The sequence below is a fragment of the Prosopis cineraria genome, unplaced genomic scaffold (genome assembly GCF_029017545.1).
Source record: "Prosopis cineraria cultivar Desert tree isolate PC_DT_omini unplaced genomic scaffold, ASM2901754v1 PC6, whole genome shotgun sequence".
Lineage (NCBI taxonomy): Eukaryota > Viridiplantae > Streptophyta > Magnoliopsida > Fabales > Fabaceae > Prosopis > Prosopis cineraria.
This window is the reverse complement of record NW_026555337.1, coordinates 4039232-4062785: the sequence shown is the minus strand read 5'-3', so window position 1 is coordinate 4062785 and position 23554 is coordinate 4039232. Positions and strand designations below refer to the sequence as shown.

General features: G+C 33.0%; 2 protein-coding genes across 7 annotated transcripts; one reads left to right on the top strand and one right to left on the bottom strand.

Moving 5' to 3' along the window:
- Positions 1-1814: 1814 nt before the first annotated feature.
- LOC129313726 (glucan endo-1,3-beta-glucosidase 14-like) lies at positions 1815-5795 on the bottom strand. 2 transcript variants are annotated; one of them, XR_008594039.1, is made up of 4 exons: positions 5576-5794; positions 4133-5166; positions 3905-4038; positions 1815-2233 (listed from the first exon to the last, which is right to left on the bottom strand). XR_008594039.1 is itself a non-coding variant. In XM_054957070.1 (3 exons), exons 1-3 carry the CDS (start codon positions 5649-5651, stop codon positions 3967-3969), a joined length of 1182 nt encoding a protein of 393 aa, XP_054813045.1. In that variant the 5' UTR covers positions 5652-5795; the 3' UTR covers positions 3541-3966. The 2 variants fall into 2 exon arrangements, 1 of the variants encoding a protein (XP_054813045.1); XM_054957070.1 differs by lacking the exon at positions 1815-2233 and having other exon boundaries at positions 3541-4038; positions 5576-5795.
- A 10294-nt stretch (positions 5796-16089) lies between these two features.
- LOC129314243 (uncharacterized) lies at positions 16090-20342 on the top strand. Of its 5 annotated transcripts, none has more exons than XM_054957613.1 (8): positions 16090-16313; positions 16398-16460; positions 16897-17049; positions 17127-17177; positions 17363-17414; positions 17743-17801; positions 18880-18925; positions 19720-20342. In XM_054957613.1, exons 3-8 carry the CDS (start codon positions 16954-16956, stop codon positions 19845-19847), a joined length of 432 nt encoding a protein of 143 aa, XP_054813588.1. In that variant the 5' UTR covers positions 16090-16313; positions 16398-16460; positions 16897-16953; the 3' UTR covers positions 19848-20342. The 5 variants fall into 5 exon arrangements, with proteins under 5 accessions (XP_054813588.1, XP_054813587.1, XP_054813589.1 ...); XM_054957612.1 differs by having other exon boundaries at positions 16892-17049; XM_054957614.1 differs by lacking the exon at positions 16398-16460 and having other exon boundaries at positions 16892-17049.
- Positions 20343-23554: the final 3212 nt, after the last annotated feature.

Here is a 23554-nt window from a genome sequence, read left to right as displayed (position 1 = left end):
TTAATAGGAGTAAAGTTAAAAACTTATTAAATTTTAAAACAGAATTAATAAATTTTAAAGTTTTTCTTAATACAGGTGAAATATGTTGAAAGTGATTTTTGAATAAAAATAGAGTAGTAACATATAAGAAGGTTGAAATCTAACGTTGCGACGAGAATAATTAAATTTTTCAGTGACCTTAAATTCTTAATTAGTAGCAAGAGATAGGGAACTTGATCACCAAATATCCCAATTTGAAGATTAGATATAGCAGCCAAGACACACAAATACTGTGAAAGGAAATTAAAAGAATATTGAAGAGCAAAAGTTATTGTCTTGATTTCAAAAATCAAGTGATAAATAATACGTGATGTATCAATAATTATATAGTAAATACGTGGCCCGTGATGTATCAATAATTATATAGTAAATACGTGGCTCCAAATCACATAAATATATGCATTCAGATGTAATAGTAGCAATGAAGAGAGCGCTAAATATATCCCCAAAGAGCGGAAAGTCCCAAAGCCGTTGATGCCTTGTGTTTAGTTCTGCCTGCAATCATCCTCTAAAGATTCCATTAATTTGCGTGTAATCCATCTCTCACATTATTGGACTTTTCTTCATCTCCAAGGGACGCCTCTTTGTGCCCGCCGGCCAAATTATTCTTATTTGTTTCTTTCTTCAAACTTTTGCTCTATATAATATCACAAGTATAATTAACACATAAAATAATGCAATAATCATCATTGAATGAGGGAAAGTGAGATCTCTTGTTTACTGGTAACCATTTTTTTGTGTAAAAATCAATATGTAATCAGGAGAACAGCCACGTTCAATCGTTCATGAGAGCAAGAACAGGCTACTTTTATCATTATCATTATTATTTTACTTTTATTTATACTCAAAAGTAGCGAATTATTTTATTCATTATGTATAGGATATCTCAAAATTATTCATTTAAAAAAAAAAGGAGTATCTCAAAATTAATTTTGACATGTTTGTTTTCATCACCTAACTAGATTTTCTGGCATGTATGAACACAATGCTCTTCGATTTTGACAAGGCTGCTACTCAAATAAAGGAGGGAAGCAAAAGACATGTTTGCTTGTTTATTTTGCGTTTCTCTATTGTTGTTATTTATAATTATTTTGCCCAGACTTCTTACTATCTGATGAATAATGATAACAGGTCGTCCTTGTCTTCCATCATGGATATGGTTGCTTGCACGACTCGCCTTTATCATCACTTCTCTCATTTGTTAAATAAAAAACTTCATAGACAAGCTGGCTTCACGAATATTATTAAATCAATTATTTTTATGTCTTTCCGTTTTTATTTATAGAAAAAAAATTGTATCACATAATTTAAGAAAATCAGTTAAATATATTAATTGTGTATGTAAAATAAAAAAATTAAACTATAATATTCTTCATTAATTGTATTAATCAACCCTTGATTGATTGCCTCTTATGATTATAAATAATAAAATTATAAAGCATAATTTAAAAAATTTACAATAAATACTTATTGAAAAATGTGATTTTACTTATATAAAATAACATGTTAAAAGTTGTAGTTTTTTTACATATAAAAATGGAGGGAGTATTTACTCATTTTCTCTTTAATCATATATATATGTATGTATGTATATTAAGGACAATTTTCCAATACAACAATATAATACCAACTCAAGCATCATTTGCCTCTGGCATTGTTTACAGAATACTAGCTGATTATCGATAACTATTATGTCATGAAAGATAATCATTTATTTTAAAATGATATCTTCATTTTGTAAAATAATATATAAAATTTTTATTATAGACTCATAATTCAGCAGAATAATCGCTCTTTACAAAATGCACACGAAGACGAAGTCTCTGGTACACATAACATCTGAAAATCCAACAAATCTTTCTACCTTCTTATCAAAACACAGTCAAACCAATAATGTTACAATCGACTAACAGTAATAATATTTAATCCCTAACTATCTGTGAGAAAAGAAAAATGGGAAAAAAGAACAAGAAGAGGACGTGATCTATAACTTTCTATAAAAGAATCGCTTCAAGAGCTAATTGTTCACATCTGCATCTTTATTGGCTCTGTTATGGTATTAAATCTGTTAATTGAAGTGTATGAAATATGAATAATGGGTTTAGGCGACAAGAATGGATTGGTGGCGTAGCTGTCAGCCTGAAAGCAAAGGGATCTATGCCGACCAAAAAAAGTTGTATCACTTTTGGTCTTCCTGCACACACAAAAAAAAAAAAAAGTTGCAGACAAATGAATTTGATTCATCAACATTGTTCCCAGGCAACAATAATTAAACCCATCGATCGATAGCAGTCACCCACCTTCCTCATCAATAGCATTTCAAAAAAAAAAAAAAACTCTTTAAATCATTAAATCCAATGTCAAAACTGGCCAGCCAGATCCCACATACGCCTCATGCATCATGCATAGTAGGTTTAAGTTGCTTTCTTTCTTTCTTTTTTATCATTTAATTTGGTCAGTTTCCCAGCAAATTGCAACCCAACTAGCATTAAATTAAGCACACATATCAACTAGTTTTTTTCCCCCTTCTTGCATACCTTTCATCATACTGACACATGCATATACATTTCTTTATCTGAATATTTTGTATGATTCAATGCTGCTACAGCATTGACTGGCTTGAAAAAGTCTATAAAAGCATGTAGTTATTGCTGTTTGTATGTGAAAAATAGGGTCAGATTAGGGAGGGGAAAAAGGCACTGATCTTTCGTGCACCAAAAGGGAATGAGAAAAAAGGTGTGAAGAACGCATGGAAGCAGCTAGCTAGCTAGTTTGAAATCAAAACCACACTATTTGACCTTAAAAAAAATGAAAATTGATCAAGTGGGAAGAATGCATTCGTTTGTCAACCTTATCCAGGGAGTCATTGATGATGACGTCACATTTTTAATTTAACAATTGAAAGGCACGTTGGATCTGCATCGCGTTAGCTCTAGAGCCACCATTACCTCAGTGGCCCACCTTTTGTGATTCTCGTGTCACCTTTTTGAATTTCTTTCCCGTGATTTTTTCGACCAATGTTCAGGATTTCTTAAACCAGGTAGGTTCCTGCATCTGAAGATGTTTCCTTCTACGTTCATATGCTCATCACAACTACGATTGCGAGGTTTTTTTGTACAAGTACCTTGTGATACGCATGTCTGAAAACAGTTCAAAATTGTTGGGGTAACGTGAAAAGGAATTGGCAAGATTACTGTTAACTGGTATGGTATGATGATCACGGCAAAATAGAACAAACAGAGGAGGCATGGGGATAAGGCTGAGAGGGAGAGACAAGAACTTTGTGAGGTTTCCTGAAAATCTGGCAAAGAGATCCTGGCTGTTTATTTCTAATCTGATGCAACCCTCTTTGGACTTTTGTGCTGCTCAAGACAGAGAGGAATTTATTCACTGGCATGCATCATTACAAGTGGGATGATGAGGAAGATAGAGTCCCATTACCATATTTTGCTCGTTTGTGTGTGAAAAGAGTCCACTTGGACAGCATTTGACAAGGTCTACTTTGTTAGATACCATTGAGCACAACCTTTGCACAGTATGGTTCCAAAACTTTATTTTTTGATGATCAAGGGGGGGGAAAAAGTATGGTTCCAAAACTTTCCCCTCATTTCATTTTACAGACCTACATTTACAAAGTCATGGAAAATTGAATATGGAGGCATCAAAAACGCTTTCCCTTTTGCTTCTTCTGCTCTACTTTCTCCTTCACACTTTCTATCCCTTGTGTCTACTGTCTATGATCATATGCTCATTTGATATTACCATTGATTCCTAAAAGTTTCGCCGGTTTCTCCTACTTATCATGTACCAAAAGTAATATGTTTTCCTGAACAAATATATAAATGGGGTGATCATGTTTTCTGACCTTGCATGGCTTCCTCTTGCAAAACGATTCCTCTGCTTCCTTTGATCTCTCCCTACTGGTGATCACGACCTTGAAATCTCAAAAACAGAAACCAAGCATGTAAAGACATAGACAAGAAAACCCACGAACAAGGCCTGCAGAACAACACAGAAAACCTGAGAAATGAAGAAAAAGATAGAGAATAATGGATTTAGTGTATGTCTTTCATTTCGATGGATGTCCACTTACGTCGGACTTGGATGCAGATTGAACGACCATCTCTGGTAAACGACCTTGTAATCCAACGTCATAAACAGGAGTACCATCAGGATAATAGAGACCATAGTTCCTCTCAGAAGCAGGACCAGGCTTCATATTTTCGTTGAAAAGTGCAAACACGTAGATATCAATAGGAACCGAAGGTTTCGCGGGAGTCCCTTGGTTCATCTCTATCCTCTTCAACAAATTCCCATTGTACAACATTGCATTTTCAAGCGAAGCTCCTACTTCATCAGCATCACCCTTGGAAGGCCAGCCTGTCTCAGAAATCTTAACCTCAACATCACTGTGACCCAATGCTTTGATCGCTGCATACACAGCGTCAATCTGAGCATAAAGCATGTTATCATAATGAAGATTCGTGTTTGGATCAACCATTCCTGAGTTTGGCTGAAATAATACATAGTTTAATGAAATATCGTTGGGACTTCCCTTGTAGGCAAAAAAAGGATATGCATTAATCAGAAAAGGGGATTTCACTTGAGCATGAAAACTCAAAAGGGGTTGGATATATGGTATCAAATCTTCCCTAAAAGCACCAGACGAAGGAGGGTAAGAATTAGATAAAATATTGAAAGAATGAGCACTTGTGACAGCAACTTGTTGATCCAACCCAAGATTGACAAGGGCGTGGTACACTGTTTGCATTGCAGGGACGAGATTTTGGTTCAGTTGTGTGTCGTTGTTGGTGAAAACCTCGTTTCCTACGGTAATGCTGGAGATTTTGGTCTGTGAGAGGTATGGTTGAACATTTTGTTGAATCCAGGATTGTGCTTTTGACAAGTCCCTCATGTTCTCGAGATCCTCGTTTCCTAGTCCTATGACAAACTCGACATCAGAATTGGAGAAGGCAGCTAGAACGTTTGGATCGGCATCGTAGAGCTTGATTCTGCTGACGTTGAGGGATTTTATGAGACCAGCCACACGAGAAGGGGAAGGGAGATTGTTGGCTATTTGTCCGTAGTTTATTCCAAACTCTGCGCCTCGAATTTGCAGACAAGAATCTGGAAAAACAGAGTACAAGGCAGAGTTAGACTGATAAGAAACATCTTACAATAGTTTCAACTTTGAATAAGGATTTCCTAATCAACTAATTATCTCCACGCGTCAGGGGTTCGATAGAAGTAGTTTGCTTTCAAATAAAATTGATCGAGCTGGAGGGGGAAATTATGCATGAATGGAAATGACCCATAAATTATTTAGCAGAGAAGTAAGTTGACAACCATTAGGCCCGTTACAAAAAACTTGGATCTTGGAAAACCCCATTCAAAAAATGAGATAGAAATTTATGGTAAAATCCTGAGACCAGACATTGTAGTAAGAGTTGAATGACAGAGAAAAAACATAAAGTGTATAAAATTGATGAAGGGAATATTGATGGAGGAGTTGGGGGGGGGGGAGTAGATAACGTACCAGAAATAGTGACAAGCAGCAATATAGCAATGAAGGGGGAGGAAGAAGAAGAGAATATGGATGTGATGCTGGCCATGGCTTTCAAATGAGAAGAGGAGGAGAGGCAACAAGATTATCCAGAAAACAGAGCTCCTCGTGGAATGTATAGATATATGGAAAGAGAAACAGAGCAGAGAGTGAGATAAGAACAGCTCTGTTTTCTGTTGTTCAACCTCTTTCCCTGCTTATTTATGTGAATCGCTCAGGCGGCTCAGGTTTATTTATTTATTGACTATAATATTTAGAGTTAAGTATTTTTCATGTGATTAGTGCGGGAGTTACAGGCGGTGGGGGTGCTGGGCCGTGGACTCGTCGTCGGATTATAATATTATAAAGAATTTTAAAGAGAATTAAAAAAAAAAAATCGGAGGGGTTTAGCGACAGGGAAGAGCGCCGTGATACCCTAAACCTGTCCTTCCCAGGATAGGCCATAGCCATTTTCTAAATTACTATATTGTCCCTGCCACATTATCTATGACATATTGACATTTAATGGCTACGTGCCAGCTGCTCCGAATAAAAGTAATAAATATAAATATATAAATATGAACGCCTTAAAAACTTAAAATTTTTAATGTGTAATCAAATGTAATCTTTAGATATTTTATTTTAAATCTGTAATACGTGTGAGCTATTTTTATCTGATTAATTAATTTTATCACATATATATATATATAATATATAATATTTTAATTTTTGTGGTTGGTTTAATATATTTCAACATGTCTATGGCAAAAAGATGAAGAGGAAATATAACAATTTAAAACTCTTAAAACTTATAGATAAATTTTAAACTCTCACACAATTATAAATTATCTTAGCACCATCCTTTTCAACAAGATTATAACACCATGAATCTTAGAATCAATGCACCCATAACAAATTTTATGAATCATAACTTTTAATCTCAAACATTAACATTTGAACTAGATTATTTATCTTTTATGATTACTTCTGACATTGCTTTTTGATACATTTTGAAATTTTAATTTAATTTTTATTTAGTTTTAATTTCATTCTCATGATTTTCAACAAACAAAATTAAATCTAAATTTTTGTACATTTAATCATTAAAAAATAAAAATTGGAACAAAATCAAATATAATGAGAGAATTAAAGAAAGAAGGAATAATGAGACAAGGAAAATGGTTACCCCGAACAACAAAACATATACTGGGGAGGATCATCTAGCTACAAGCTACAAAAGCCACTTTTTTCTTTTTCTTAAAGAAAAAAGTGTTATCCTTTTTTAATATGACTATGTGTTATTTGGAATTCACAAAACAAATTTAAATATATCGAGTTTAATTAAATATAGCTAACTTAACATTTTTTAAATTTTTATCCATATTTTCAATTTTTCAATGCCTTTACTTTAGAGAAATTGTGTTCTTATTATTTAATTAAATCAAAGTTCATTTAAAAATTATTACGGTGTAATAGTCTAACCACAATTATTTATTTATGATCTCACTCGCAGTCCATGGTAACGGAACTAACTGACATCCAATTATTTTCAGTGCAGATATCCTTCCCTCTTCAAGTGAAATTCTAACATCTGATTGTCTCTGAATAATTATATTCTTTTTCATCCAATCCTATTTTTTCATTTTCATTTCTCATTTAAATTTTCAAAATTTTCTCTTTGTTTGGTTCCCTTCCAATCTTTTTATTAATATCCCCTAGCATGTTGTATCTAGAGCTCCTATAATTTTATCTCAGTTATCGCTCTTCTCCATTATTATATTCATGTCCAATTACCAATTCTTCAATTTTATTTATGTATTTATTCATTTGGCAACTAACAATAAAATGCAATTGAAAAAAAATTAAATTATAATTGGCGTGCCAGCTTTTTCTTTCATATATTCTGTTCGCGAATCCTATATGTGATAATATATGATACTGACCCACAATATGATAATGTAAGATATTATGTAATTGTTTTCGTTTAATAATGTTTTAGTGCCGTATTTTACCGAAAACAGTGATTAACAATACTATATTTTAGTATTCTATAAAAAAAAAAATCAGTATCAGTCATAGCATACCACACTTTAATATGCAAAATAAAAAAATTTGCTTTTGACAGAAAACATCGTCTCCATATTCCGAATATATTTAATTAATAACATTTGAAGTTAATGAACCATCCACCGATGATTTGCAAGTAGGATTAATTTGGAGCTGAGAAATGGGTAGGCTTAAACCCTTAAATATAATTTTTCAAAATACCCATTGTTTGAGGCCTGGCAGGTTGAACCATATGCTTTTTATTATAATAAAACTAAAAAAAGATATTTGTTATATATACAAATTATAAGAATTAACTAAGTAACAAGACCTTCAAAGAAAACATGAAGACTAAAAGAAGATTTAGATTTATTAGTTTATTTTATTTGTTTTTCTATTATATTCAATTATAAAAACTAACGAGAGGTATCACATGTTTTTGAAAATGGTAAAAATATATTATAATAAAAATAATCTTAGGTTCATAAGTTGTTCGAACTTAAATGTTAAATCTTTAGAATGCATCCTTATTTATATGTCCATTTTATGTTTGATCTGGCCAAGTTCACGCATGTTTTAGCTATCATTCATGCATTATGAGATTTAGTGGATTCAAATCAAGCTTGAACTAGAACAAAACTTGCTTGAAATATACTTTAGAAGTTAGATACTATAATGTGAGTCATTTTGTAAGATCTCTTTTACTTAACTATGTTTAACTTCAAAATTAAGGTAATCAAGAGATTAACCTTTAAAAAACTACCAAAGTTGTAAAATTCCATAAAAGAGAAAATCTTCTCCTCAAATTCAACATTTTAACTCTCAATCGATACTTATAATGCTTAAAACAGAGTTTGAAAATAATGCAGAAGCTAAGAAATCAAATGAGACTCAAGACAATGAGTTTTAAATCTCAAAATAAGATTTTGTGCAGAAAACAACACATGCGCCATAGCATACGACATATGTGCCACAGCTCATCCTTTTTTGTGCCATGTACTACTGCGTGAGAAAATAACAATGCTCTTGTTTGCTTGGCTTGGCCCTAACGTTAAGTCACTGGGGACTGGGTAGTGTTTGTGGCTGAAGAAAAGGATGCTTTGGATTGTAGTAAGAGGAAAGTTTGGAAAGAGGTTGAGAATTTCTTTAGTAATGTCTCGATGGTTCTAATGAGTAAGGATTGGATGGTTGAAGGAGATTTGGAGAATGGGAAAGGACGCCAAGCAGGTCATTTTGTGATTTGTTGATGTTGAAAGATAAAGGGAATGGTGATAAGAGTTTTGTGGTTGAAGAGGATGTCAACACTGGTTTTAATGATATTTTGAATTTAATAGAGGGCATTCGGGTGGTTAAAGATGATCCGTTATGCCCAAACTTTATCATTAATGAAACGGAGCAAGAGATTAATGGCTCTATTGGCAAGGACTTTAATTGTGAAGGTGATGGAAAAACTAGTGTCAAGTGCTCCCTTATATCAAATAATTGCATAGACTTAGGGGAAGAGAGGAAAGGTTGATGTAGTAGATATTGGGTATGAGTTCTTTTTGGCAAAGTTTCAAAATGATGAGGATTATATAAAGGCTCTTACTAATAATTGGGTGATGGTTGATAGTTATCTGAGTGTGATGAGATGGAGGCTAAGATTCATGCCTATGAAAGAGGTAATTTCTATAGTTGTTGTTTGGGTTTGTTTGCCAAATTTGTGTTTTGAATTGTTTGAGAAGAAATTGCTATATAATTTTGGGTCAAAGAGAAGTAGGGTAATTAAAGTTGATATTCCTGCAGCCAAAAAAAGAGAAAGGTCATTTTGATAGATTGTGTGTTGAGGTGGATCTGACAAAGCCTTTGTTGTCTAAATTTGTTGTGAATGGAGTTAAGATGTCAATCTATTATGAGAGTATGAGTTTACTTTGTATGAAATGTGGGAGGTCTAGGCATGTTGAGGAGGATTGTTGTGATAGTAAAGATGGAGTTGATGGTCTTAAAAAGCAGGAGGAAGTAAATATAGAAGGAATGAAGAGTGAAAAGTTGAAGGGTAGTAAGTGGAGGATTTTTCAAAGGCTTAGAACAAGAAGGAGACAAGTTTCCCACTTTAAAAATGTGACAAGCAATTCAAGATTGGTTGTACTTGAAGTTGAGGAGGTGAATATTGAGGAAGGGGAGAAAGGGAGTCGGAGAGGATGTGATGGTGGCAAAGGGAGAAAGTTTAATGGAAAAGTAAGAAAGGGAATAATAGAGAGAATGAAGAAGTAAGAGTGCCTCTAGCTAATATTACTAATGTAAAGACAAGAATAGAAAGGAGGAATTTAGTGATAAGCATAGGGTTAATGTGAGGCAAAATATTAGGGCTATTGATGAGATTTTGGAAGGAAAGAGTTCTTCAGAGGTAAGAAGCAATGTCTTGTTCAATAATTTTGAAGTTCAGGGTATGGTTACGGAGGATTTTATTGTGTAGAGGACGGCCAGGTATTGCTGGTTGTGGGGATTATTTAGGAATGAGTCTGAAGAATGAATGTTAAGTATTGTAAATAAGATAGGTATTTGTTCTATTATAGATGCTGAAATTTAGGTGTCTGGTCTAATTTTATAGTAACTTAGAATTTGAATATTAAAAAATTAGTCATTGAGGCTGATTCTATTTATGTTGCTTGTATCCTTAGCATATTGTTTGACTGTAATGAGATTTCTAGTAGTCCTTCAAGATATTATGCACTTGCAAAATTCTAAATGAGAAGTGAGGGCATCTCATACTTACAGAGAGGGAAATTGCTATGTTGATTTTTTAGCTAGTTTGAGTCAAAGAGAGGATGGAGGTTTGAAGTTTTAAAGGAAACCTCCTGTTGAGTTACAGGATTTGTTGTGCAGGGATCAATTAGGCTTCTCGAAGTCTAGACTAATTAGTTTCAAATAATGAAAGGGCTATTGCCCCACATTTTACCAAAAAAGAAAAAATAGAAAGATTTCCGTGCCCATGGTGTTGCGTTAGGAGCCACGTTTTATCAGCTTAGAGTCGACACTGTAAATACAATATATTATTGTTCACCGAACCATTAAAAAGAAAATAAGTCAGGAGCCATGTGACTAGGTGGCTTTTAGTGATATTCATGATTTCAACATGTCTATAATAAAAGGATGAAGAGCCAATATAACAATTTTAAACTCTTAAAATTAATAAATAAATTTTAAACTATAACACAATAATTATCCTAGCACTATCCTTTCCGTGAAAGAGTCTAGTATCAAAAACCTGCAAATCGACGTAGTCTTAATAGAATTTATAAATTATGACTTTTAATTTCAGAAATTTTTATTTAAACTAAATCACCCATATTATTTTATGAGTGCTTCTTGACTTATTTTCCCTATATGTTTTGATCATTTGATTTTAACTTTTATTTAGCTTTCATACTATTTTCAATCTTTTCCACAAACAAAACCTTAAAAATCAAAGGGAGCCAACCTCATCTTGTTTCTTACGTTTGATTTTTGGTCAAACTCAAACCCATGCACATCCTTTTATGAGAGGATCATTTACTCACAAAAGTCACTTTTTCTTTTTCTCTTTTTTTTTTCTAATAAAAAGTGTCATTCTCTTTTTAATATAACTATATGTCATTTGGAATTGACAAGACAAATGCAAATATTATCAAATTTAACTGTAAATAGCTATCTTAACATTTATTTAAAGTTTTTATCTATAATTTCCATTTTCAGTCCCTCTAGAGAACTTACGTTCTTCTTATTTAATTATCAAAGTGCATAGAAAAATGACTTGTGATGTCATAATCTAACCACAATTGTTTATCCTTCCATCCATCTTCTATTAAAATTCTAATATTTGATTGTCTCTGAATAATTCATTTTCATTCATTTTTCTTTTTTTTTCATATTTATTTCTTGTTTTTATTGTCCAAATTGATTCTCTTAGCTCAGTTTTCAATATGTTTATTAATACCTCTCACCATGTCGGAGTACTCTTTTGGTTACATTTTTTAATCAGATTTCATTTCAATAAATTAATTACCTGTGTTTAAATTAATAGTATTATTTTTTATATTTATTTTTATTTAATAAGATGTTACACATAAAAATAAATATAAAATAATTTAATTATTAAAGGCATTTAAAAAATATATTAATTTTATTTTAAAACACTAAAAATATTTTATATTTGTCAACATCTAACCACTTAAAAATACCTTATATTTTTAAATAGAAGAAGTGCTATTCATTTTTAGGAAAGCTCCTATAATTTTATCTCAGCTATTTGCTCTTCTCTTTATTATCCATGACCAATTTACCAGTTTTGCAATTTTATTTACTCCCTCCGTTCACAAATATGATGCACTTTATTAAGGTAAGATATTAAACAATATAAAACATTTTGAATCTTTTCAAATATAATTAATGAAATTTGTTTTGAAAGAAAATCCTTAATTTGGAGTGTAATTAACAATATTTTTAATTGAAAAACTCTATTGAATATGAGTAAAAATGTAAAGAGTATTTAATTTCGAAGACAATTAATCATCTCATGGGAAGTATAATTTCATTAAAAATGTCTTATAATATTGAAAAGATGTAGTATGTATTTTTTTTCATTTGACACATTTAATAATTAAATACAATGAAAGAAAATCAAATTATAATTAGCGTACCAGCTTTTTCTTTCATGTATTCTGTTCATGAATCACAGGTGATAATATATGATACTGACCCAAAATTTGATTATGTAAAATATTATGTTATTCATTAGGTTTAATGATGTTTTATTGCTACATTTTACTGAAAACAGTGATTAACATTAATATATTTAGTATCAGTCACAGCATACCACATTTAAATATGCCAAAAAAAAAATTGACGGAAAACATCTTCTTGGTAGTCAGAATTTATTTAATTAGTAACATTTGAAGCGATGAGCCGTTCAAGGATCATTAATTCATTATTCGTACTCCACAAGTGGGAATCTAGCCCATTTTATTTTATTCTTATGAAAAAGGAGTCACAAAATCAATATGATCAGCAACAATAATTTAAATCCTTTTAATTATAGCAGCGATGATAGTATAGCAATTATTTGGACGGTATGTGGCTTTAAGTGGAAACAATTCCTTTTCAGCCATGAGCGTCATCACCAAACCAGACAGATATACATATAATGACAAAAAGTGGCAATAAACATAAGACAACATGATATTTTAGAGTTAAAAAGATCAATACTTCGATTCCTTTTAAAGTATTTAATACAATTGTATCGCTTGTGAAACTCAATAAACATATTTCACATTTATTCTGTCAATGCAAAAGAAGTCGAGTTTGAATTTGCCACGTGAGTAGAAAATGAAAGTGCAATTAGTGTTCAAATTACGCGTGTGGTTTATGGCTGGGCCTGAGGATATCATTGAAGAGGTCAGGTGGAGAATTTTATTCCGTCCCAAAAATTCAAACAGCTGAAACTTCAAAGCAAGGAACATTATTAATCACATTTTATTTGACGCCTGAAAACCTGAGAAACAAGGTGAAGGTGGCTTCACTCTGATTTTTAATGTTTCGTTGTTGTGCTGAGTGGCTATGCGAGACGGCTGCTGCATTTCCTTTTACTTGTAATAAAATAATGTGTCGTGGGAATAGCGTCAAATAAAATGTGATTAATAATAATTCATTGCTTTGAAATTTCAGCTGTTTGAATTTTTGGGACGGAATAAAATTCTCCAGCTGGCCTCTTCAATGATATCCTCAGGCTCAGCCATAAACCACACGCGTAATTTGAACACTAATTGCACTTTCATTTTCTACTCACGTGGCAAATTCAAACTCGACTTCTTTTGCATTGACAGAATAAATAGAGCTGAAAATTCGGGTGGGTCGGGCTTATTCGGGCTCGAATAAGCCCGAATCCGAACAAGCCCGCTTCCTCAAAAAGCCCGAATAGCCAAGCCCGACCCGAATTCCTTCGGGTTTCGGGCGGCCCGAATACCCGAATTTAATTTTTAAAATTATTTTTAATTATTTTTTTACTTTGAAATTAATTATTTTATTTTATAAAAAATATAAAATATATTTTTTTAATACTTAAACGATGTCTAGGACTCAAATATATGATATTTTAGTATAAAATAATTTAAAACTTAAAGAATTAATTAATATTTATTATATTATATATATTTTTAAAAAATATAATTTTTTATTCAGGTATTCGGGCCAAGCCCGAACCCGATTGAGCTTGGCCAGAATTTTTTTCAAAGCCCAATCCTAAAATTTTTCGAGCCAATTCGAGCTAGCCCGTCGGATTTGACCCGAATTACCGGCTCAAAGAATAAATGTGAAATATGTTTATTGAGTTTCACAAGCAATATAATTGTGGTAAATGCTTTAAAAGCAATCTAATTATTGATCTTTTTACCTTCAGAATAACATTCTCTCTCATGTTTATTACCACTTTTTGACGTCATGTATATCTTTCTGGTTTGATAGTGACGCTCTTTACTGGAAAGGGGTTGCTTTCACCCAAAGCCACATTCCATCAAAATAATTATTATAATATCATCACTGCTATAATTAAAAGGAATTAAATTATTGTTGCTGATCATACTGATTTTGTAACTCTTCTTCTGTAAGAATAAAACAAAAACAGGTTTGATTTTCATTTAAAGTCAGAAATAATCATCGAGTAAGAAATGCTGCCATTTTAACCCTCGCTTTTTTTTTAAATTCAAACTTAAAAATTTGACAGTTAAAAAAAAAAGTAGGCTTTGAAGCCTGATCTAACAGGCCATAAAAAAATAACTTAGGATCCACACTTAGTTTCTTTTCTTTTACTCTTCTTCACTCCTCACCAAAACACAGTGCCTCACAATGAAACCCTAAGTCCCTAAGGTCTTGTTTAGTATAAGATATTAAATTTTAAAATATTAAGATTGTGAGTGAGATTGAAGGTGAGAACAAGTTTTAAAATTATGTTTGGTATGATATAGGATTAAAAAAATATAAATAATAAGACTTAAGTTTAATGAAAAAAAATAGCCAAAGAAGAAACAACATTGTCCCCGTCTTCTTCATTATCATCATCCTCTTTCTTGCGGCAAGTTTCATCATTGAGCATTTTCTTCTTCATCTCTCTCTCTTGCCACAATCTCTACTATTGAAGCATATTTTCAATTCCAAAGCAAAAAAAAAAAATTGTGGATATGGGTCTCATTCAAGCAAACACAATGAAGTTGAACAAGAATGCATAAAGCCCAACCAAAAAAATTTCAGATATGCCTTTCTAGAAAGTAAACCCGACAACACAACTCATGGATCTGGGATTGAAGAAGTGGCCACTGCTAAATTAGAATTAGAAACTTGATTTCATGAACCCATGATTTGAAACCTGATTTTATGAACCTAGAATTAAAGAAGGAATGATGATAAATCCAGAAGTAAATAGACAGAGGGCAAAGAGTCGCTCAACATTCGCCGACTTAACTTCTGTTCGCACTCACATCGACATTTTGTCCTTGTCAAGAGATAACGACTGTCTCTATTATCATTGGAGTCATTTTTAATGGAGGACCATGTGAGGTCGGGGATGTTGGAGGAGATCCCATGTGTGATGATAGAAGAGGAGTAATCGTGATTTTGGGGAGGGAACAAGTTCAATTGGGCAACTTTTTTATGAGGGCATTTTGATCATAAAAATTTCAATGCTAAAATTAGGAATAAGTTTGTTACTACCACCTATTTGACATAAAAACTTGTACCACCCAATCTTGAGCCCAGTCTTACTTAGTCAATCCTGTGTGCCAAGCATATGGTGTATTTGCATAATTAAGGCTTGGCAGTTGGAATTCACTTTGCAAATTTTGGGATGTTAAGTATTGTTTGACTAATTTTTAGGTGAGTAAAATGACTTTTTAAATGTGAGTTAAAATATGGTTAAAATGTAGATTTGCCAAGTCTATTTTTTGATTAATTTGAAATTACAAGTGGGAGTTAGGTTGCACCTATTTTTGTAAATGACCATGGTGCCCTTATTATGTTTTAAAATTTTTCAATATTAAACTATACATTTTTTATTCTTATTATTTAATATATTAAATTTTATGTTATTTTAATTTTTTTACATCTTTTAAACATTTTTAATATATCATTTTTGCATAATAAAAATTAACACTTATCATAAATCAACGTTTTTGGGAGCATTATATATCTAAAAGGATATTTTTTAAAAGCACAAATCATTATTAATTTAAATAATCATCAGTTTATCAAATCAAAATTTTTTAAAAAATATATTTAAATATAAATTTTATTATAATAACTAATTTTTATTAAATTAATTTTTATTTAATGAATTTTTTTTTGATTATAAGATCATGGTAAAGTTGTATAGGAGATTATAATTTAATTATATTTAAAACCATAAGGATGGTACAGTTAATCGGAGGAATATTTATTCAATGAATTTTCAGCCGATCAACTTTTGACAAACTCAAACAAACCCATAGAAGCCTCTGGCTCAGTCTCAAGCACTCACTCCCTCTACCCCTCACAGACGACGGACACAAGTGCACAGCTACGCTCACGCCTCTCAGACCCGCCATCTTGGTGCTCTGCTTCCGTCACGGCTCACGGTGCTCTCATCTCCGTCTCCTCCCTCATCCGTTCGCGGCAAGTTGGCTTCACTCGCTCTCGCTCTCAGGTAGTTCTCGCCTCTGCCTTTGTTCTCGGCATCCCTGGTACTCGGCGTCCCTGACGGTATTCTCGCCTCTGTTCTCATACTCAGCGCCCCCTGCATGAGAAGATGGGTTCCATTGATGCTTAACTGAGGTTTCTGGCGCTGGGAAAGGTGTTTGATTTTTGCCCCCTTTTCTGTTCTGTACCTCTTAACTTGGTTTGTTCTCATATTCTTGGCTTGTTTTGTTTGTTGGAACTTGGAAGGATATTTTCATCAAAAAATTGTAAGACTAAGTTAAGCCGTCTGTTTATATGTGTCGTGGAATCGCCTCCTCAAGTATCTTTTGTTGTTTTTGGGTCAAGGGAACATGATTTTTGTGTAACTGATTTCTTAGAGTTTTTTTATGAAGTGATGAACTTTATTGTCTTTCAACATGATTACTTTGTAAGGCCTATGTTTTCGTTTTGATTAATGTTGTAAATTTGTGATGCACAAGGTTTTGTATTTATCGGTTTTGATCAAGGTTCTGGATCTGATTTGTATTTATTTATTTATTATTAACTATTTATTTATTTTGAACTTTAAATCCTGCCCGAAACAAGTGTAGCGAAAGGGAGACACTTTGAGGGTTCTGGTCTGGCTCTGATCTACAGAGCGCGCGGCCATGGCAGGCTCCGTTCCGAATAGCAAGGGCTCCACTTCTTCCAATCGTAAAAATTTTCGATGCCATCACTGTGCAGGGCCCCTCTCGAAAGATATGGTATTTCATAACTTATCCTACTTCCCTGAATTGTCTTCGGTTTCATACAAATGTTTAGTTGGTCTCTTTATCTGCAGGAAACCAGTGATTGGACCGTTTCACCCCTCATTAGGGATAGCTTTTCTATGGTGAATTCTTCGCTCTTGGTGGCTTGCTTAATTTTATTATCGAAGTTAGTTCGATTTAGATGTCTGGTTGGGGAAAAAAATTTTGACCATAAGATCCTAACTGTGTAGGGATGAGCACTTAATTTATCTGAATTTTATGGCACCTGAACTTTAAGCCATCATTTTCGGATTCAAATTTTGTGCAGATTGGTTCAGCGGTTGGTGGCACGGCAAGTGCATTTTATGGATTTAACCACGGTTTGTAACATTAACAGCCATTTTTTATTTGTAGTTTGGATTGAATAGCACGATGAATGAGATCATTTCTGTTGTATTACTTTGTTCATGGCATTTATATAAAGACAATTGATGTTTCAAAGTGAAAGAATGAGAATTTTAAGTTTCATATTAACGACCAACACAATTACTTTCAAACAAGAAACCCAGAAACATAATGTTTTGCTCCCTTTCTTGGATCATTGCACTTCTGCCACAGACTTCCTGAAGTTCGTTGAGCTCACATGTTATTCACATGTGTAGAGTATGAATTATTTATTTGAAGAGATTTTCTTCTTGTCTAATGCAGTTATGCCGGTTGTTCGAAGATGGGTAAAAGGACCCATGTGGTTGCATTTTCTCGTGGGTGTACGTTTCTTACTACTCACTTCTCCTTCTTTTTGTAAATTTTTGATTCATGCTGTAGTATGCAATAAAAGCATTGCGGTAGAAGTTTTGAAATCTTTACCAAATATATGGCCACATTTATATACTTGACTGTGAATTTGGAGCTCTTTCTTCTTTCCTTCCCAATAAATGACACGATAATAAAGCTTTGGTGGCAACTTAACGTGAACTGTTGAGTGCAAGAATAGCCACAAATCTCCTATAATGATTCTTGTTGGGGTGAAATAATTAGACCATGGTTGCATTTCTTCTACACATGAGGGTTGAGACTTTTAACAGACAGCTATTTTTATTGGATTCCCTGACTATCTCCATTGAACACTGCATTTAACCATTCATATGGGCTCAACAGGAGTCCCCACGCTAGACATCCTTCATTCCTTCACTACTCTATAAATTATTTTTCTCTTCAAACCTGTCATAGAAAGCAAGCAAACTGATACGTCATTCCAAAGTTGGTAATTATTTCTGCTGTAGAATTTTAAAATCGAAGAGCTCTCTCTTGAGAGTTGAGATTATCAATTTGTGGTGACCACGATTGCTACATACTCACTTGAAGGGATCATTATCATTTGGATATTTTTGTTACTTTACTAGGGGTGGGATGGCACTTTTAAAAAAAATATATTCTTGAACCGACCATTTTGATAGGTTATTTAACACAATATCTGAACTTGGTTTCAGTGACCAGAATCACATTCCAAAAACACCGAATTCCTGTGGAGTCATTTCTTCTTGGTTTAATAGCCTAGTTTTTATGGTAGGCTGAGGTTCCTATGGCTATTATACAATATTCTATGGCCTAGTTTTGAATGCAGTTTCTTGCGCACTGATTTATGTGATGATTGGCCTTGTTCATAATGATATATTTGGGGCATCTTTCGTATATTGGTGTATTTGAAGCTGAGAACATATGTGGAACTTGTACATGTATATGGTGTGGCTGCAGTACTTTTAGGAGTATACTTCCTGCCTATTTAATGTATTGAATGCTAGTATTTTAGTCATCAACTTACTGACATAAACCTCTGCAATTCAGACGCCACCTGTGATTGTGTTCTCTTCAGCCTGTGCAGGTCTGACAGGTAAATCTCTAAATGAGTTGTTTTGCTCGATTTACATACTCTAAATGGTCTTTAATTTTTAAGTCTTGTACTAATTTTTTTGTTAAAAGTAATGCCGAAATGGTCCCTTGTCTTTTATTTCGTCCCACAAATGCCCTAAATTATCATATTGATGAACTTAATTGATTGGTTGATGGTGAGATGACTGAAAATATGCCTGAAGGTAGTTGGCTTTCTAGCGGTCCAATTTCTGGAAACCCTAGGTGAAGATCGAAACTTAGGGGAAAAATTATGAACAATTTGCAAAATTAACAATCATCCGGGTTTCATCTTAATAGCGACTTGTTTGCTGGACCTCACTTTATGGTTACTTGTGGGAAAAAAATAAGGAAACAGGAACCTCTATAGCATTTTAATTTTAAAGGGCTAATTTAAAACTTCAGATTTAAGGGGCCAAAAGATTAATTTAACCAATTGTTTTCACATTTAACAATTTGATTTGTCCAAACGCTAATGTCTGAGGATGTACCTGTTCTCAGGATGATTTGTGTTTGTGATGTTAATCATGAGATGGCCGTTCAATTGATACTAATTTTAAGTGGTCTCCATCAGCCAGAGCACAGTAAATAAAGGAGACTCGAAAATCGTTTTCATGTTCAAGTGGTCATTTAGCATTTAGGCCCACTCGAGAGCATGTGCATGTGCATGTGCATGGATAGAATAGGAAGATTTGACCTGCCCTTGAAAAATCATTTTGATGTGGATTTACCAATTACTGTGCTCAGTTAATGATATCATGGCTAAAAAAACTGCAGGTGGGGCTGTTCCTGCTATAGCACAGCTCGTTTCATCGTCGTATCATGCAGCACGCTCATCCCGTACCCTACCTCCGCCTGCAAACGATGAGAAGATTCACAAGTCTAGAACTTCCTCCACTCTTTAATTTAGCTATACAATGGCTTTCTTCCCCCAGGGCAGGCATGCACGTTGGTTGAACAAAGAAAGCTTTGTTTTCCTCTTGTAAATGACGTCCTTCATTTTTGTCCAGTTCTGCGCGAAGCAACACTTGCGTGAAGTGTGAACCTTGTATTGAGGTCACATTGTTTATAAGTAGGAGACCTTGTGAATTTTTTATTTTTTTGGGGTCAAAATAGAAGACCTGTGATTTAGTTCTTATAAAATTTTAAAAGCATGTCCCTCAAGTGTCCTTATTTCTCCGCGTCCTTATTGGACAGAACCTTTTTTAGGCCTTAAAGGAAAAGGTTGCAAGGCACGGTTCTGTTTCAGATATTTTTGGCCCAACTCCGCTTTATGCTCACGGATGAGGTTGATCTTTGAGTTTTGTAGAAAATAATTCTTTGGTGTACTGTTTGGATTTTGGAAACTAGACGATCCAAGGAGGAAGTAATACTAATTTATCATATTCTAGAGGCTTCAATGAACTTTCTATTTGTTTTTACCAACACGAAGATGGAAAATAAAATATAAAATCTTGTGCATCACAAATTTACAACATTAATCAAAATGAAAAAAAAAAAAAGGCTTACAAAGTAATTATGTTCAAAGGCAATAAAGTTCATCAATTCATAAAAAACTAAGAACTCAGTTACACAAAGCAATAAAAGATCTCTGAGAAGGTGATTCCACGACACATATAAACAGATGGCTTACCTTAGTCTTACAATATTTTGATAAAAATATCCTTCCAAGATCCAACAAACAAATCAAGCCAAGAAATATGAGAACAAACCAAACCAAGAGGCACAGAACGGAAAAGGGGGCAAAAATCAAACACCCTTCCCAGCGCCAGAAACGTCAGTTGAGCATTAATGGAACCCATCTTCTCGTACAAGGGACGCCGCGTATGAGAACAGAGGCGAGAATACCGTCAGGGACGCCGAGTACCAGGGATGCCGAGAACAAAGGCAGAGGCGACAACCACTTGAGAGCGAGAGCGAGAGCCAGTGAAGCCAACTTGCCGAGATCGAGAAAGAGAGGCCGAGATCAGGTGAGGGAGGAGAGGGAGAGGAGAGCACCAAGATGGCGAGACTGAGAGGCCTGAGCGTGATTCTGTCTGTCGTCTGTGAGGGAGAGGGAGTGAGTGTCTGACACTAAGCGAGAGACTTGCACCCTGTTCGGAAGATTTTGGGGATGGGAACCGAGGGGAATGATTAAAAAGCTTAAATCACTGTTCGTGATTTTTTTTTTTTTTTCAATGGATGGAATGATTGGGAAGGTTTCATGCACAATTTTTATTATTTTTTTTAAACCCAAATTAAAGAATAAAAAATAAAATGACATAATATAATTATTTTATTTATAAAATTATCCCAGCCTTTTACTTTAATAAAAAAATCTCATTTATTATTTTTATTATTCAAGTATCTCTTTCACCTCTCACCATAACTCTTTCACTCCCACCATCCCTCCTTATGATTTTGCTGCATTTTCTTCTTATATGATAGGTATGTTTGTTTGAGTAATTTTGTTATTTATTTTTTTATTCAAAATTCTTGAATATATTATTTGATCATTAATTTTAATTATTATTATTTTTTATTGGACAAATATTATAATTATTTAATGAACATTGTTTTTTTTAATTTAATCATGTGGATAACATTAAAAGAAAAAGAAGGTTTAATTCATTTCATTCCATTTATTTTATAATAACTCTCAAATAATGACCATGTAAGGCCTTTTTTTCTATCATAAAACTCTCAAATAATAAAAAATTTGTTATATTCCACTCCATTTTATTGATGACCGTTTCACTTCATTCAATTCTAAACTTTCAAATGCACTTTTAGAGACTTTAGAATTTCATTGTGAGGCACTGCATTTTGGTGAGGAGTGGAGAAGAGTTAAAAAAAAAATGAAAAATGAGCTTGGAGAGTTGCCCAAGTTAGAGTCTTTTCTTGCAAGACCGAAGTTAGGCTTTGAAGCTGAATTTTTTTAAAAAATGTCAATTTTTTAAGTTCAAATCTTTATAAGAATGAACTTAAATCAGTGGTCTTTTAAATGTGATTTTTATTTCCAACTCCAAGCGGGAATCTAACCCATTTTTTATTTTTTATTTTTTGGTTTTGATAAGCTAACCCATATTTGTTTTATCCTCACAGAAAAAGTCACAAAATCAGTATGATCAGCAACAATAATTTAATTCCTTTTAATCATAGTAGTGATGAAATTATAATAATTATTTCAATGGAATGTGGCTTTAGGTGAAAGCAATCCCTTTCCAGTCAACAGCGTCATTATCAAACCGGATAAACATACACGATGACAAAAAGTGGTAATAAACATCAGAGAAAATTTTATTTTAAAGGCAAAAAGATCAATACTTAGATTCCGTTTAAAGCATTTAACACAATTATATCGCTTGTGAAACTCAATAAACATATTAGGCGAGTAGAAAATGCAATCTGTATTCAAATTAGGCGAGTAGTTTATTATGGCTGGAGATATTTTTAAAGAGGTCTGCAGAATTTTATTATGATCCAAAAGCTGAAACTTCAAAGCAATGACTATTATTAATCACATTTTATTTGACGCCATTCCCACGGCACACTGTCATTGCAATTGCAAGTAAAAGAAATTGTAGACGCACTTGCGTATATCCAATGCGCTTTTTAGAAGTAAGACACTTCTGACCCAATTTGTAATTCAGTTCTGGAGAAGCTTTAATATTATAAAATATAAAATACTTTGATAAAAAATATTTTTTAATATTATTCTTTCAATTATATTTTTTTTGATATTCTTTTAAGTATTAAATGAAAAGTATTTTTAAAAGTTTATATTTTAATCCTGAACAAGTAAAATTGTAAGGCATATTTAATAAATTTTATTAATATATGTAATTTTATTTAAAAATATCTTATAAATTGGGATAGAAAGAATATTAAACATTCTCTCATGTCTTAAATATGCCGCTGCATCCTAAATTCTAACTATCTTATCAAGATTAATAATAGTTAAGCTCATTAAACTGGTCACATATTGATACTATTTTTCTAAAAACTTGATGCGTTAAACGTTTAGGGAGATGACTTGCATGTATTTGACATCATCTCCATCTTTTGTCTCACGTCATTGTCTTATAAATGAGAGATCGAAGGGAGTAATACATTCAAAACAGATTCCCCCCCCCCCCAAACCCCTTTTTGGGTATATACGAGGAAGTAGTATACTGTGAAACGGCTAATCCGAACCACAAAAAAAAAAAAAAAATCTAACTTTCACTCTTTCAACGAGTCATTTGTTTTATGTGCGTGCGCCATGGAAATGTATTGTGCTTGAGATGTATCAGCCTATCGGGCTATGCTTGGTGAAAGAAAGGCTTCAAGAAATTACAGTTACAATTACTCAACTGAAGTTTTGAAACTTTTGATTTGCATTCGGTGTTTATTGCAAGTGATGAGCACGCGGTCAGGAACAATCTTAATTCTTCATTTCAGTCCAAATTAATTTCTACCATCTACTTAAATTAATCTTTAAATATTTTTAATATTATATTTATTAATATAAAAAATTTTAAAATTTTAATAAATATGTTCATTACTAATCTAACCACTACAGATTTAATCTAATAGTTCAATTTAATATTAAAATTTTTTATAATTTTATAATTTAACTGTTCAAATAAAC

Excerpts from the sequence above, each read along its gene's own strand:
- LOC129313726 (XM_054957070.1), bottom strand. The coding sequence starts at position 5,651 with ATGGCCAGCATCACATCCATATTCTCTTCTTCTTCCTCCCCCTTCATT. Across the intron at positions 5,167-5,575 it reads GCTGCTTGTCACTATTTCTG|ATTCTTGTCTGCAAATTCGA; the intron begins GTACGTTATCTA and ends CTGTTTTTCCAG. Across the intron at positions 4,039-4,132 it reads AATCTGCATCCAAGTCCGAC|GCCTTGTTCGTGGGTTTTCT; the intron begins GTAAGTGGACAT and ends GTTGTTCTGCAG.
- LOC129314243 (XM_054957614.1), top strand. The coding sequence starts at position 16,954 with ATGGCAGGCTCCGTTCCGAATAGCAAGGGCTCCACTTCTTCCAATCGT. Across the intron at positions 17,802-18,879 it reads GGTTGCATTTTCTCGTGGGT|ACGCCACCTGTGATTGTGTT; the intron begins GTACGTTTCTTA and ends TCTGCAATTCAG. Across the intron at positions 18,926-19,719 it reads AGCCTGTGCAGGTCTGACAG|GTGGGGCTGTTCCTGCTATA; the intron begins GTAAATCTCTAA and ends AAAAAACTGCAG.